The 17067-nt window shown below is 41.4% G+C and overlaps 1 protein-coding gene across 2 annotated transcripts in view; it reads left to right on the plus strand.

The window, feature by feature from the left end:
* The window catches only part of LOC121621803 (filamin-A-interacting protein 1), a 36413-nt gene that overhangs the window by 9312 nt on the left and 10034 nt on the right, over window positions 1-17067 (plus strand). For both annotated transcript variants that reach the window (XM_041958438.1, XM_041958436.1), the window contains exons 2-4: window positions 7200-7474; window positions 10143-10316; window positions 11452-11630. In XM_041958438.1, the coding sequence (XP_041814372.1) occupies window positions 7208-7474; window positions 10143-10316; window positions 11452-11630 (620 nt within the window). In that variant the 5' untranslated portion in view covers window positions 7200-7207. The remainder of the gene's footprint in view (window positions 1-7199; window positions 7475-10142; window positions 10317-11451; window positions 11631-17067) is intronic.

Below are 17067 nucleotides of genomic sequence, written 5' to 3' on the forward strand. Positions count from 1 at the left end.
AATGCCTCTCTGATGATTGGAGGGATCCAGATCGCTGGTGTTTTGTCACATTACTTCACTGCAAACATAACGTGAGCTGGAGCTTGTCATTTTGTGGGCATTTCCCTCTGTGCTATAGCTACATTAATCTCAGTTGTGGGCCTGGCTTTCCTCTGTCATTGCTGCTGCAGTCTGCTGTGTTGGCTGCTGTGGTCTGTGGGGTCAGCAGGTCTGTGAGCACGACTAGCCAGCAGGCTAGCTCTTACAGAGCTTCTCACCTCCTAAAATGTTGGAGCCCGTTCGTTTTTGATTCGTCATCAATTTTTGTGAAACGACCGATATTCAAAATCTACACTGATGATTTTTGCCTCAGATATCGTCACAAGTTCATTTAGTGATGAAATAGCATCTGAAATTTGTAAAAAAGACATCCTGTTGTTGGCCCGTTGGGTTGTTGTGACCATTCCAATGCTTTGCATTGTGGGACACAGTATCAGGAGGGCATACTGTATAGTATCTGCTACAGACGGTTTTGAATCCATCCTGTGTCTTATATAAATCCTGAGAGTGGCACTGGGTTTGTTTACGGTCTTGCCATGTGAATGTTGACTAAAGAAGATGTATTCAAGCATAACTGTATTACCCACAGCCCACAGTGACTGTGGAAGAAGTCAGGATTATGATAACAACCCTCCAACAAGAAAATCACTTTAATCTAATTTCCCTGTTGTGAGCACACTGTAAACTGTGACTATTTCAATGGCACTTTCACCTCCTCGTGAACCCGAACGGCTCAGCAGTCATGCAGCTTTCTTCTTTAGAAAGATGGAGCATAACGTGCTGCAGCTAACAATCCCGGAGATGACTACCACTGGAAGGATTCATCAGAAAGCACCATTTTCATCCAGTGGCCGCAGTAGCTGTTACCTCCCAGAATTCTCCCTCCAGTCACACTGTTTTACAAGCTCAGCTGGATAGAAATAAACCTCCAAACAGTCGGTGGCGTCCCGCCAGCTGAGCTCATGCAGCAGACAAACCTCTGGCCGGTGGCTGGCGGAGGTTTCCCATTAAAACTATCTCTTGCTGTGTTTGAGCTGTGGTGGCTGCTCTGATAACTGCTGCCCTGTTCAGCTGCAGCATGATAGTGCTTTATAATTTGTTTCGCACCTTTTAACAACAAGGCAATAAAGAGAACTTTACATAAGTGACAATGTGAAAAGAAACACAGGACAGTAAAGACAAAATGGGACTTAAAAAATAAATGGGATTTAAAAATAGTAGATAAAATATACAAAAAATTATGAAAAATTAGTTGTTATCAATTAAAAAAGGCTGAAATTGCAGTTAAAATTTACGGAAAGGAGTCTCGAGGTGTTGCTCAGTGAGGGTGAAACAGCAGTTGGAGCTGAAGAGTCAGTCGGTTCCTTGCGGTTGCTATGTAACCGTAGATTCTAAGGAATTTGCAGTGGTTGCTATGGTGATTCTGTGTGGTTGCTAGGTGGTTGCTATACAGTTGCAAAGTGGCAGGTGCTATTTAAGGTTCCTGAATGTATGCCATGTAAGTGACAGTTGGAGCATTTCGGAGGCTTCGGTTGACATTAAACTGGTTGAAACATCAGGACAAATCAGAAACAACTGCGGTCATGTGTTTTTAATTTTTCACGTTGAAGATGCACGACTGTGAACATAAAAACATTCCAGTCTGGTTCATTCACTAAAATACCACTAAACAGTGCCCTCTTAACCAAAACCTGGGAAACGTGGTCCAAGTCTTTTCCCAAATTCTCAGTTTACAGTTCAAACCACTGACAAGGATACAAAGGGGGGGCAGCCAACAAACCACACTCATTCTGCCTTTAAGGAAAAATCTTAAATGGGAATACAGTGGAGTCGAGTGGGGAAAAACAGCCTCAGGCGTTTCTCTGTGGATGCTGTGGTTTTCAAGATGGTTGCTATGGTGTCACTAAGTGGTTGCTACGCTGACAGATTGTTTTATGTAGAAAAATGCAAGGTATTATTATAAATCATTAACCTCCATTTGGCTGTGGAGATTACTCCTTTCATGTTCTGTGTGTAGCAATGTGGAGCATTTACTGTAAGTCGTACTGTGAAAAAAATGCACAAAATGCAATAAGACAAATTGGTTTTGTATTTTACAGAAAATATGCATCAATGGTGTGATTTTATTTAAGGAGGTCCACAAAAAGAGGCAGAGATTTTGCTGGTGTGATTCTCCTGCATATCTGTTGTCTGGTGAGAAATAAGAACTCTGAACCAGTGAAGCAAAAGGTCAGAGACATTTAGGAAATAATTAAATCTATCTGACAAATGTTTAACAGTATATTAATGACAGCATGAGATGAGAGTGTTTGTTTTGGCACTACTGTAAAGTTATTCTATGTCTGCTAATGGCCTCCTGCAGCAGATGACTGACTGCATTACTTTCCCCCTTATGGTGAGTTACACCGAGAGGCCAGACCTCTTTAAACCTCCTTGTGAAGCTGATCGTTCCCTTTTATAGTCATTTTTGAATCCACATGCCTAAATCATGCCGCACATGAAAAGCACAAAGTTTGAAGAAGTTGAAGTTGAGTGGGTGAATATGGACAGCTGCCAGCTACCAAGGCACACCACAGGGAGCCCTGCACAGTTGCATTAAAGTCATCTTGAATGAAATATCAAACTAATCATCACATTTAAAAGCTCATTACAGTTTCAAATCATTAACCGAAAAATAACTGCAGCTGAAAATTTCCATTACTAAAAGCAGTCTGCTGCCTTGATATTAACAGCTTTTTGAGCATTTGTTAATGTAATATATTTCCTGTTGAAGAGGGATGTCTCCAATGGACATCATGCAGGGAAGCGAAAACCAAAAGGAAACCAGTTAGCAACAGAGAGGTGGTTTAGTTTTTTATTTTGCGCTCATGCAAACAGCAGAAAACCAAGTAGTGAAAGTGATGTGACAGGAGAAAAAACCCATATATGAATATGAATGTCTGTGAAGTTTGTCATTCATCCAGGTCTAATCTAATCACCCTTGTCTGATACTGACCAGCTAGCATGCTAAAGCTGTGTCTGAGCTGTGTCCGTTAAGTCATCGTTACCAATTGGATTTTTCTGAAAGTGCTCATATATCTGAATTGGCATTAAATAGTGAAGAATAGCCTGAAAAATCAAACAAATATGGATGCCTTAAATTGGCTAAAATCTTCCATTCAAGGTAATTAAACCCAAATTTAAAGGACCAAGTGCTCAGTATTTTAACTGTGATTGTACAACCCTCTTGAGTTGTCCGATGACGTGAATGGTCAGAAGTCGTAAACATCTTACCAGAGGAGAAAAGACTTACTGACCCCGGAGGACTAACATGATCTACACCCTGCAGGACACGGGTCATGTATCACTACAACAAGCTGAAACAAATACAAAGAAACATGACCCAGTGGATGCATAGTTACTGTTGTTTTTGTCGCAGGGGTTGGCTGTATGTGACCTCTGTTTAGCGCCTCTAGCATGATAAACAGTCAGCTCTGTATTAAGTGGTGTTGTGGAGGAGGGAGAGCGCTGCAGCTGTGGAGTAAAATGGAGGTTCAGGCATCCATGGGATTGCTGATGGATCATAAATTGATAGCTCTGGAGATTCCCCTTGTTGGACTCTGGACACAAGTGGGGAGGCCCTAAAAATACCCCTTTTAAAATTTCCCCAAACAAACAGCTGCGTCTGCTGCACACGGTCCAGCTCATGGAGGCGAAGGACAGCGATACGGTTAGCCGACGGTTGTATGGATGATTGACAGTCCTGTCTTTCACCAGCATTGACCTTTCCAAAACCAGATTAGAGCGGACCACTTGTTGGGCCGATGTTGGTCTTATTGGTTCCAATGTAAAGTGGAAAAACTGAGCAGGTGTTGTGGAGACATCAAACGTGCATGCTAATACTTCAGCAAAGCTGTGTGTGTTAGTTTGTCATGTTGATGTTAGCAAAACATTGAACAACACTGTTACGTGTTAGCATTACTGTTAGCATATTAGTATTATGCTGCATTCACATCATGCAGGCTTGAATTACAAGCAGCCAAGTAGAAACCTAACAAAGAGTCAACAGCTATGCTAGCAGCTCTGTGAGGCTACACTGCAGTGCTTTGAGCGACATGCTAGCTTCAGCACGCTAGCATGCTCACAATGTTAACATACTGATGATTAAAAAATAGGCCTAATGTATATTGTAAATTCACCATCTTATTTTAGCGTGTTAGCATGCCACTCTTTTCTAATAGCATCACACAGGTACAGCCAAAGTTAGTGCATATGCGACTAGCTCTTCTTTGGCTTTGTTGCATCTAGTTTTACTTCTTAACGAATATGTAACACACTAAAAATAGCTAATTTAGGCTATGTATCTATCTGGATTATAGGGTTAAGCAATACATTCAACACCTTGGAATAATTGAAGAGCATTAATGTTTACCAAAGTTGATTAGAAAACAAGTCTAAATTTCCAGTGAGAAAGAATTGATGAAAAGATTAATGATCCACTGATTCACATGTGCTGCACTAACACTTTTCATCAGGATCAGGTCTGTTTTGGAGACACTTGTCAGTTGTGGGGTCAAATCTGTGACCTTCTCATTACTGGACGAGCTTTCTAACCAGTAAGAGCCCGCTGCCAGCATACCTTCTCTACCGCTTATCCACTGCAGGTCTCGTGTGTCGACCACAGCTATCTGAGGCTTTATCCGGGCTGAAGCGTTGCCGAAATCAGAGAGACCAGTTTAGCCTCATCACGTCTCCGTAAATATCTCTCCCTTGGGAGAACGAAAGATGCAATCTGCAATTTATTTGGCGGGTTGTATTTTTGGTTTATTTACATTTCTTCCATATGAGTTCGACATGTAGATGGAAACCACTTTTTTGAAGCCATCCTCCACGAGATGCAGCGGTTGCCGGCATCACAATGTAAATAAATCTTTTAAAACCTCAAAATATATGTAAGACTGCAGTTGGTTATTGAATATTTACAGCCCTTTTATCAAAAGCCTAGATGGTAAACTACATTATAATCATGAGTTGGTCATGTTCATGACAAAATGTACTTGAAGCATTACACTTATGGAATTGTTAACATCTTATTCCAAAAGCGTGGGCATTAATCTGCTGCTATTATAGCTTCCACTCTTCTGGTTTGGAACCTGGTTGTAGGGATCTGCGTTAGTGAGATCCAACACAGATGTTGGGCGATCGGGTCTGGCTCAGTCGACGTTCCAGTTCATCCCAGAGGTGTTGGAAGGGTTGAGGTCAGGGCTCTGCGCAGACCAGTCAAGCTCTTTGAAACCAAACTGGGAAAGCCATTTATTTATGGAGCCGACTTTGTGTTGGGGGGCTCCGTCATGCTGGAACAGGGACGAACAGCTCAAAATTCAACGCACACCGTTGTAGCATCAAGCAGCTCCAGATGAAAAGCTCATCATGTCCACATGCTTAAAAGTAGGCAGATGTTTGAAATAACAAAAGGTTCCAAATTTAAGGAATTTTATCTGAATTGTCTCCACTTCCAAGACGTCATGCAGGTCTTTAGGTGTGTGGACTGTTTTGGTGGAATCTACCACCAGTGCTTGACTTCTTCATCACGGTGTAACGCTGATAAGGTCACTCTGCGAAATGACTCAGAGTCCCTCTCTTGTGAAGGTAAACTGTTTACCCGGCTCAGTTTGCTTGTCTGGGACTCGGCACGGCTACGTGTTGGCACCTGGAGACTCGGTTCAATTGAGACCGGCAAAACACTTTGTGTAACACTTGGCAAGCGGCATGAAAACTTCGACACAAGCTGTAAACAAACCGTCTCTGTTTACAGACCATATACTCACTGTTTACTCACATTTTCAGTCGCAGAATGAAGGTCCCCTTTTAAGGATCACTTAAACCTTAATGAGGTTGTTTTCTCCAGCATAGAAAGACTTATGGGAATTTTCTCTCGGTTTTTGGCTTAGCCACGATATCTCTAAAATCGGCCGTTAGGCTTGAATTGAATCTTCTGGATAGAAGATTTTCCTTAAGTAAAGCATCCAAACACACCCTCCACCGCTGCTGTAGTGTGTATCTGAGCGTATGTACAGTAAATCAGGTGATATAACAGAGCTTGTGATTGACTCCAGACACTCATCCAGATCCCCTCAAAAAGTTCCTCCTCTGAGCCTAAACCTCCTGCTGCTGCTTCCGGCTTGTCTCGGCTTTAGTTTTGCCCACCAGCTCCAGGTTACCAGTGACTCTTCCAGTTCACCGGTCTGACCAGCAGGAAGAAGACAGTCCTGTGGTTTCAACACGTGGGAGATTTTGGCATCTCCCCTGAAACAACTATTAATAACAGGCAGCGGTAACGTGGTTGCTACCACCTCACTGCCAGGATTCTCTCTGGCTGAGTCACGGCCTGCTTTCATCCAGACTGCAGCCTCGGTGACCTTTGGCCCCATTCAGCCTCAAAAGCCTGTAACCTGTTCCTTTGTCAGGTCCCCACACCCAATATCAGCCGGCCCAGCTGTCGAGCTCATCATCATTTGTTTGGGTTCAAAAGGCATCTACACCTCCAACCATCTGACTGACTCTGTGTTCATGGTTACTTTGACAGTGACCGGCTGCACATGATCAAAGACTGGGCCTTAGACGCATATGAAGTGTGAGCTGCTCTTTAAAGCCTAACATCCTGGTGCTTTTGTACGTTGTACCTGCTAAGCACAGCTCTGTTTTACATAACTGCCACACATGTTCCAAATCATTCTTTTCCAGGCAGCTCTTGAACAAGATATTTTGATGAAAAGTATTTAGCAAATGGAAACTGATAGGTAAGATAGGTAATCCATCATAGTGAACATTTCACCGCCTTTATTTTCCTGTCAAAGTCATGCCATCATCACTTGCTAATGTGCCTTTGTGGTGGATTTAAGTACAGATTTGAGACTGGTCTGTCAAAAAGCTTTGTATTAACAGGATATGTTGCTGGAAAATCAAGCAGAAAAGAGAAATAATAAGCAGATATGTACGCTGTGGAAAGAATAATGAAGAATTTGGTTGTTTCCTGCATTAAAACTGTTGATTGTAGATTTCAAGAGTGTTAACAAACACACCAGTGAGTTTAGGAGTTAAATAATCTAAAAATGATCTGGAAAATCTGTTTTTTGAGGATCACTGCATTTTATTGGCAACTGTTTCGTCCCTCTTCACAGGTAAAAAAATGCGATCCAGGAACTGCACCATGGAGGGTCCAGATGACGGACACATCCAGCCCACTACAGGTTTCATCAAGCAGGAAGAAGAAAACACACCAGAGCTCACAAAGAGGAAGATAAAAGTCCAGCGAGAGGAAAAGGATGGGAAGACGACGGTGTCTGGATCAGCTAAGAGACCTCAGAAACCTGCAGGGAGCAGGAAGGCAGCGCTGCCAGATCTGTCAAAGAAGGACCTGTTTCACCTGCTGGGAGTCATGGAAGGAGAAGTTCAGGTACGAGTCACACCAAACCCAGAAATAAAGGTTGTCCTGTAGAGCTGAAATGGGAGAAACTGCTGGATCTGAGATAATTTCTATACATTTGTATTAAATAATAATAATGATAATAATAATAAATTGTGCAGCACTTTTCAAATCAGATTTACAAAGTGCTTTACAAAATGGATTATTATTATTATTATCAGGACTGAGGCAAACAGGGGATCTGGATTTCAGCAATACAACTGCAAGTTAAACCGTGAAGTGTTTTAATGATAAGCAGTAAAATCTTTCAATCAATTCTAATTCCCGAATTATCACCAACGCGTCCAGCAGCTCAGTTAGAGAGTAGCTGTGTAGAGGGTTTTGGTGGAGGCCCTAAAAGGCGAGTATTTGATTTCCATTAATCAGGTAAGGAAAGGAGGAAAAAATGTCATATTAAATCAAGATGAATGAGGATGAATTATTAAAATGAGCACACTGATTGCTTCCCACATGACACCTCCTGGACTCCAAAGACTTTTTTATTAAAGAACCAAATATTTTTAACACAGATTTTCAACTTTTGGACCAAAGATTTAACATTAACAAACGCTTGAAATAGTTAAAAACATGATTTAATACAAATCTCTGCTGTACCTGGTCTGTTGTTGGTCGGTTTGCCTCAAATGATGGAGTTCACCAATGAGCAGCATAAAGTATGAGTTGGTGGGTTTATTAGGAATCTTAACTCTCCAGTTCCCTGAAGTGATTTTCTAAAACCTTCATCAAAGAAAAGTCAGAAGCAGCTGTTGAGTCACTAAACTTGATCAATAACTCTGTCAATAAACAGCATTCTTAGGAATGACCAGCTTGCTCAGTCGCAGTTTCATCACAGTGCGAGCAGGAGAATCAAGGACTTTTGTTCATGATTGAGATGATGAGTGGTTATTTGTGTGACAGCTTGGTTACCGTGCCAACTGAAGACGAAGGAAGACTAAAAATTGTCGATGTACTGTGCTCAGCTCTTGTCTTCTCCAGAAACGTTGAGTTAATCTTATTCCTGTTTTCCCCTGAAGCAGCATGATGCTGCTGTCAGCACCTGCAGCTAATAAAACCATGAATACAGTGGAGTTTGTCCTCAGTGCAGAGACGTTTATCAGCGTGTGATAAGTTACATTTTGAAAATAACCTTTGTCGGTGTGGAAACAGCCCACTGGCTGCAGCCGGGTTCCAGTCTGATAATGATTTTCTAATGGAGGCACATTTATAAACTCCTCTCCGGAGAGGCAGGATGCTGCTGCCTCGCCCGCTGTTTCCATCTGTTTGGGTGTGTTAAATATTTTCCATTAGCGATGAGACAGACAATTACTCGACACGGAGCGACATTTCACACAGGAAGCTTTTGTTCTGCTTTATTTCTAATGACCACTTTGAAATGCATCAAATTTTTAAAAACAGACTGTCATAATCAGGTCATTTTCATTGTCATCCCCCAGCATGTGAAAATGGTTTAAAAAAAAAAGTGTATTTAAGGAAAATGCACACATTTGGCAACAGCACACAATTTTTAGGAGAAAAGAAACATTTGCTGCAGCCAAGAGATGTTAAAATGTGGTAATTCTTCATTTTTCCTCATGTCTACAAATCCCAAAGACCAGACGAAAACAATCAGCGAATGTATCTACGTATTATCATAAAAACTATTAAAAAACACTTAACAATTTAAACACACTGTAAATAATTTTGACTCGATCCTGCACACACCATCCTGCTGCCCCAAATACTCGCGAGAGCACCAAATGTGAATTAATCCACCGCTGAAAATAGTCCCCAAACAAAGGCCCTATTTCCACCTTTGTCTGAATAACATTTGAGAAACTACCGTGATGAGCGGCTAAAAATGAAACTACACACAGTATTGGTTAGCTGTTTTTAAAGACTTACAGGATCGACCAATCGGCTTGGAGCTGACAGCCAGACAGGAAGTTAGAAAGTATTGAGAGATGAATTGGACAACAGCCTGCTCCTGCTGCAATGACTTGCACATTTCTTAAACAGGTTAATGCTGCATGCATTTTAAAGTCATTTTGCAGGTGCATGTTGATATAGGGACCATATATGGAGGATTGATGGGACACTTTCTGGTGAAGGGTTATTGTTATTCACCTAAGTGTAATGTTAGAGCCCATGAGTGAAACGATGCCGCTGTTGCCTCAGATGTGGAGGTCAGATCATCTCAGAGAACAGTGATGGATTTGATGTATCTCAGAAAAGGTTGTTGACGTGGCCTTGTTGTTTGAAAGGAGGCAACGTGCAGAGCAGGATGAAGGAAACACCTCCCTCTGCTGGTGTGAACCTGCCTCCTTGGTGCGTGTCACATTTTGCCATGTGATGTCAGTGATGAGGTCATATCTTGGGTCCACATGGGTGCAGGATCACATTGAGATGATGTTGGCAAAGCTGCCGGTGATGTTATTGTTGCTCAGCTGAAGTCTGAGCAAATTTTCACAGTTAAACTCCACCTTTAGGCTTAAATAGAAACCTTAAACCTTTTCTGTCTGTTTGTGATCCAGTATACTACAAAGGTAAATTGCTAATGTGCATCTTTTAACCTTTGATATAGATTTAGAAATATGTATGTTCTAGGTTTGGAGCCACTGGTATCTGATGAAATTTGCATTACTCTGCTGTGTCTGCTCAGGCCAGAGAGGACATCATCAGCCTGCTGAAGTCGGACAAAACCAGACCGGAGACTCTGGAGGGTCACTACGGCTCCTCTGTCCCCATCAAACCCCTGCAGGCCCTGCAGAGAGACGGGCTGCTGACCCTCAGCAACAACAGCACTGAAGACGTGTACGAGAAACCGATGGCCGAGGTGAGGGAAGAATAGACTGAGGGGTGTCAGCGGGGATTAGACTGACTGAAAGACTCAGCGGGGAGTCATGAAACAGTGGCTTTGCTGCTTGTTCTTCTCATAGTGACAGTAGCTGATCATATACAGTATAGTTTACTGTTCAACTATATTTTCTACTATTTCTGCATTTAAATGTATCAGTTTTTCGAAGAAAATCAATAACTGTTTCAGAAATGTCTATATTTTCTTTCTGATTCATGGAACTTTCAATTATTAGGAAATTACAGACCTGCGTGTACTTAGAGTATTAAAAGTAAAAGTACTCATAATGCAAAAAAAATGACCTCTGTCTACTATTATATACTGAATTATTGTGTATTATTACTGATGCATTCATGTACAAGTAGCATTTTACTTTACATATAAAGCATGATGCATTGCCATCATGTTTTGTACATAAAATGTTAATCTGCAAAGTAATAAGCTACTAAAACTGCAGACCTGTAGAATAAAGTGTTCATTTTACAGTTTATTTAGCACCATAATGGTATAAATGCTGTTTCTGAACTCTCCCCACCCAGTCAGCGATGAATTCAGGAGGAGAAGGACTGGATCCTGGTGGAAAAATACCAGAATCAGTTAACAAGTTTTTAACTATACATTGTAAACTCCCCCACGGTTGTTAAAATTCACAGGAAAATACCATGACCTCAGTGTCCCACGATGAGAGCTCCTTCCAAACAGGAACATTTACCAAATGGCGACACATTTTTACACACTTCAGTGGTTAAATATGCTGCACAGTTCGTGGAGAGCAAGGACCAATATTGTCTGAACTTTTATTTTGGTGGTGCATTCACACCAGGGTTAGCTTGCTAGTGAGGAGTGAAATCAGAGCCTAAAATCATGCTCTTTTGTGAGTTGAATGGCAGCGGTTTCTGCTTGAAAATATAATTTGCCATGCTCAGTGAAGTCTGCAGGGTGTGAACAGTGTGAACACATTTGAATAAAGCTCATAATGGTGTGGAGAGAGTCTCTCTGCTCATTGTTATGGCACAAACACAGTATGCGCGTAGCCGAAGCTAATGGATTGCGATGTTGTGGTGTCAGAGCGTGAGTTGTCGTTGATAATGAGTTTTGACGTGCTTCCCGTCAGTTGGACCGTCTGGAGGACAAACAGAAGGAGACGTACAGACGGATGTTAGAGCAGCTGCTGCTGGCCGAGAAATGTCACCGCCGGACCGTCATGGAGCTGGACAACGAGAAACGCAAACACACCGACTTCATGAACAAGAGCGACGACTTCACCAACCTGCTGGAGCAGGAGAGGGAGAGGTGAGGCCCTGCGTGTGTGTGTGTGTGTGTGTGTTAGAGTGTGTTTCCATGCACATTGAGATCCCAGTAGTGATTCTTATTCTGGGTTTCATGATATTCAGGATTAGGTCTGGATACCACCTGAAACGTTTCAGTTATACTTTATTTCTCAAAACATGTTTTTCTGCAAAACAAGCAGCAGAGGAGAAGAAAAAAGAAGCCAAAGTTTTCAAAAGTTCAAGAATAAGGCCTGCATTATTCATTATTTTTGTCATTGTCAAAAAATCTCATGAAAAGACAAAAACCAACAATGTGTTATTCCGTCTCTTCGTACTTCTGACTTCCTGTCTGAGGCTCTCAGCTCCCATTGGCTGCTATTGATGATGTAAATCTTTAAAAACAGTTCACACATATATGCTTTTATTTTTTAAAAGACTGCTGACTGTGATTTTTATCAAACAAACAGGAGGAAATGGTGCTTTTGTCAGGGACTATTTTCAGCGGTGGATTAATCCACATTTGGATTGATTGAGTATTTGTGGCAGCAGGACGATGTGTGTGTGGGATTGAGTCAAAATAAACTACAGTGTGTGTGTGTGTGTGTCAGTCTTTAGTAGTTTCTGGACAACAGTGGAGCCCTGTGGCACAGAGGAAGAAGAAACATCAGGCTGTGATGCATTCAGTGATGGTTTTGGTCTTTTAATTGGATTTGTTGAAAACAATTGTAAAAAAATTAGAGCAACAGGTTGTTTAAACACAAGCAGGTGCACAAATACTTAAGAAAATAGTCTAAAGTATAGAAATCTGGTCAGAAAATGAGGAGTTAATGAATTTATAAATCAGACAGAGCATTTAGTGCCAGTTCAGCTTTGGATCTGTCTCATTTTGCGGAGCTCATTCCATCAGAGCAGCCCTTTTCACGATAATGTTGCTGTAATGGAATAATGTGTCTACTGACCTCAGAGTAGTTGGTGAAGGCTTGAAGAAAAAGTCCTTTAATTATAAAAACAGAGCTGGTTGTCTGGAGGCATGACAGGCTGGGAAACAAACAACACAAAGGTTAGAGTTGTTATGAAGGATGTTTTCATATTAACAGTGGATCACATTACTGCGAAAGAGTTCTGTCCCTCTGCAGTTCCCCACAGCTCCTCAGAGCCTTTTGATATCTTGTACTTCATAACTTTGGTTTAACAGCCAGATATTTTTTCTCAGGAGTTGGTGGAGACCAAACCAGAACTAAAAACGGGAGTGAATATTGGAGTTTGCCATATCAACTTAACGAGGTGATGATGTGTCAGTGTTGTGTTTGCAGCTGGTTTCCGCTGCTCCAGAGTGCAGGTTTAAATATGACAGATACTGTGTTCAGCACAGAAAGAGTGAACAGACAGGACTAAGCTTCTGAGATCACACACGGTGCTAATAACACACCTGCTGTCCTGCAAAGGGGCACCGCAGTGCGATTCTTTACTGTATGTGATGATTCTTAATATGTTAAAGAACGCGTTTGCAAGAAAGCACAATGAAAGGTGAATTCCTGTCGAAAATCATTTGCAGATCCATGTTTATTTTTGTCTGGTGGAAGGAATCAGATAAGACCCTCAGTCTCTAGGTTGTGGGTGATGGTTCTGATATGAAGGGTGATGGATCGTGCCTTATCACACCATCGACTGCACACAGCACAATGCACAGCCGGCTCGCCTGAACCCTTTCTGAGCTGATCTGAGTATCTTAACATCCTAATTTTGTGACTTTTAACATGATTACGGCATCTTTCACATTATTCTGATGTCTCTTCAGTTTAGCTTTTTTGTATGTTGAAAAAAGAGAGCTTGAGCAAAGCCCTTAACCTCCAGTGAAGCTGCTCAGTGGCCTGCAGATCCGACTGTGGTTGTACGCGATCATTGTGTTCCTGCAAGAAAAGCGTCCTCTCAGTGAAACCCCCCTGAGTAACTAAAGGTGGGATGATACAGGGCATGCATTGTTCTCTGCCTTCTTAAAATGCTGCAAACAACCTTTTATAGTTCAGACCAGGACCAGCATCTGGATCTGGACTAAACTGTAAATCAATGTGGACCGTGTGTCACGTGTCCCCTTAAAGCTATGAGATTTATAGAGTATTTTACACTTTCTTACATGGACAGGTTATTGGCTCTTATTTCTATCAGTGCCTGTATCGTTCTGGGCCTGTGCTCTTATGTAAAACTAAAATCAGTGCTATTCGGATAAACTTTGGTTTACAAATACTTGGAATACTTTGGGGCCTCTGGATGTGCTGAATGAAACCCATCTCATGCTGTAATCAAAGCAGGTTCAAACAATCAAACAATCCAGCAGGACGAGGGAGATGACAGAACAATAAAACATCAGTCAGAGAATCTCTAACATCTGCTCTCCATGATTCGTAAAACTTCAGATACCAGCGTGAATACACAGTAGCGCTTCACCTCACCTCATTCACCGTCGCTGCGTCTCTTATCTCTGTGGCTCGTAGCAACGTCCTTCAAATCTGCTCCTGTTATGTTCAGTGAAGGTTTGTTGAGTGTGTTTGCCTGCTCGCTGCAAACATCCGACTGATTTACAACAGTACAGTGCAACTAAATACATTAACTCAAGTACAAATTCAAGGTACTTGTACTTTACTTGAGTGTTTCCATTTTACGTAGATAAATAATACATTACATCTCAGAGGAAAATATTATAGTTTTTACTCCACCACATTTGTCTGACAGATTTACTTTACAAATCACAGCTTTTCATTGCCTTCCTGTCTAGTGAAAACCACGTATCTCCAGATGTGTTGAATGTTTGCGATGAACTGAAGGAGGAAGTTTTACTTTATGTCTTGAGAAAATTCTCCTCCTTCTTCAGCTAGATAAACTGTTTAAAAAGCCTCTTGGATCAGTTGAAAATGCATCTTCACAAAGCTGAAAACAGGCTGTTTCTGAGATACGAGGTTCTCACAGGACAGCCAGGCTACAAACATATGATGATCTTATAGAATGTGATGCATCGCTGCAGATTAAACCAGCCAACATTATATAAAGTAGTTCAAATGAGCTCAACCTGAAACATCTACAGCAGTAATATTAATCCACAAACATCAGATATGATAGAAAAACATTGACAGGAACGTTTTACCGCAACATGAGTACTTTTACTTCTCATACTTTAGGTACATTGTGCTTACAGAGCTTTTACTTGATTTGATTTTGAATAACCTTTTACTTACTATTTCCTTTTTAAGTAAAGGATCTACTCCCTCCACCACTGCCGATTGGTCGTTTGCATCTCAAAAGAAGTCTGTCCACTGAAGTTTAAACAGCTCTGCAAGAACTTTCTACCCTCATAGAAGTTTTAAAGTTCAGTTTTTGCTGAGTTTCGGGATCAGATTCTCACTGATGAGATGTGCTTTTGCTTTTTAAATATCCACATCCAGCGTGCCTCTCAGCTCCCTCTGATAACACATTCCTGTTGGCTGCAGTCAGCGAGCAGATTCGCTGCAGGTGATATCACGAGTGAATGAGTCGACCCTGAGCCCAGACAGGGTGACGTCACTCCTGGCAGAGATCCTGCCGGACGATTAGACGCTCTGTTTGCATAACGACTGTAAATACAAGTACACAAGAAAAGCATGTTCATTCATCAACTGTCAGAAACCTGCTGCAGGAAGTACCATCAGTATTTTACTCTTACCACTGCAATGACATTTGACTTTTTTTACTCTTTTAAAATCCATCCAGTAAAGTCTTTTTACTACTTTTCACAAAAGAACATTTTTACAGACAGTGATGTTTAGACATGTTTAGAGTAATTTTTTAATTCTAATAACATACAATTACAACACTGTAATTGTGGTGCCTTTGGAGGACCCACACATGAGGCACATTATACTACAAATTAGTTAAAGGTCCACACGGGTGGTTTTCCTGTTTCTGACACATTTACGACTGATCATGTTTGCACCACAGCGACAGAAAACTGCGTCGACCATTCCAGACTTCAATTGGTTTCCATTAATTTTTAACAAAGGAACTCTCAGTGTGTTATTTTTTGTTCCTCTGTTGTTATAAGATGCAGACGTTAACACAGACTTGATCCCTGTGATGAAGTAATTAACTCAAGGAACCTCCAAAGAACCTATAGTTGGTTTTCATTATGTGTGGAAATGAATGGAAAACAACGGGCGCATGGAAAAGACAAAAATGTAAAGACTACAGCTCTCAGAAAGCTGATTCCGGCCCCTTGCGGACAACAGAAATAAACTGCAAACACAACAATGGCACATTATCACTGTTGAATTGAATACGATAAAGTTGTTATCAAGTAGTCATGTGATCCATTGTTACTATAAATATTCTGATCATTGCTGCTTTAAGGAGCTGAAAGTTGAAGAGACTTTGGTTTGGCCCTTCAAGAGTCAAAATCATGAAGATCATGTGTTTGTGGCCTTTATGTGATAATTGCAGGGAACAGAAAGGTCATTGTGTACACTGGCAGTTTACTTTTTGCTGATACATTCATTAAAATGTTTTCTTCATTATGTTGGTTAACATAATCTGTCTTAATTGCGACAGAACACACAACAGTGTCATTGACTCAGATTTGTGAGCTTTTTCTTATGTGATGGTGACTTGCGAGCACTAGGCCACCCTGAGGCCCCTGATCCCAGTATGGCAGGGGTTTGTGTGGTTTGAGAAGTTACGATTTTAACCAGGAAACCATGTCTGTCTTCAGAAAAATGTAGGTTTGATTCTCTGTAATTTCACAGCGGTGGACAATTCTGATTCATGTTAAAATGCAGCCTGAAACAAAAATCCCATTTTAACAGTCAACAACGAATGCGCCTCCTCGGTGTCAAAGCGTTCTTGTTGACTCGTCTGTTCAGAATGTTAATAAGGATGCTAATTATTGCGACTATAATTAGCTGCAGATCAGCATCTCCTGGTCTGATGTGTTCGCTGTGGGCTCAGCTCGGCTTGGTTTTACGAGCGTTTGGGGCTCTCTTCTCCCTCTCTGACAGGCTTCTGTCAGCACTGAGGCTATGAATAGACCTGAAGAGAGAAAAGCTTTCTGCCGAGCCATCATCCGCCAAAGAGGTTATAATGACAGATACTCTGCATCCTGAGAGCGAGGGGGAGCCATCGGAGCTGCATGTTAGAGGGGCGAGGGAGGATTATCATACATTTACCAGTAAAGGCTGCACTTTGCAAGATTTTTATATTAAAATCAGCTGATGGGTGTTAATCTAAAACAGAGTGCAACCCACAGAGGAGTGTGAACCCCCTGCTAACTGACACATTATAGTATCATCCAGTTAGTTTTAATTGTGGTGTAATCTCATGTAGCGAGACTTCACCTCGTTAAGATCATTGTAGGAAATATAAAACAACCAGAGGTGCTGATCACAGCTGATTAAATGCTGCATGAGATTTCCTCTTTAGTAACTACATGATATCTG

The sequence above is a fragment of the Chelmon rostratus genome, chromosome 18, assembly GCF_017976325.1.
Source record: "Chelmon rostratus isolate fCheRos1 chromosome 18, fCheRos1.pri, whole genome shotgun sequence".
Lineage (NCBI taxonomy): Eukaryota > Metazoa > Chordata > Actinopteri > Chaetodontiformes > Chaetodontidae > Chelmon > Chelmon rostratus.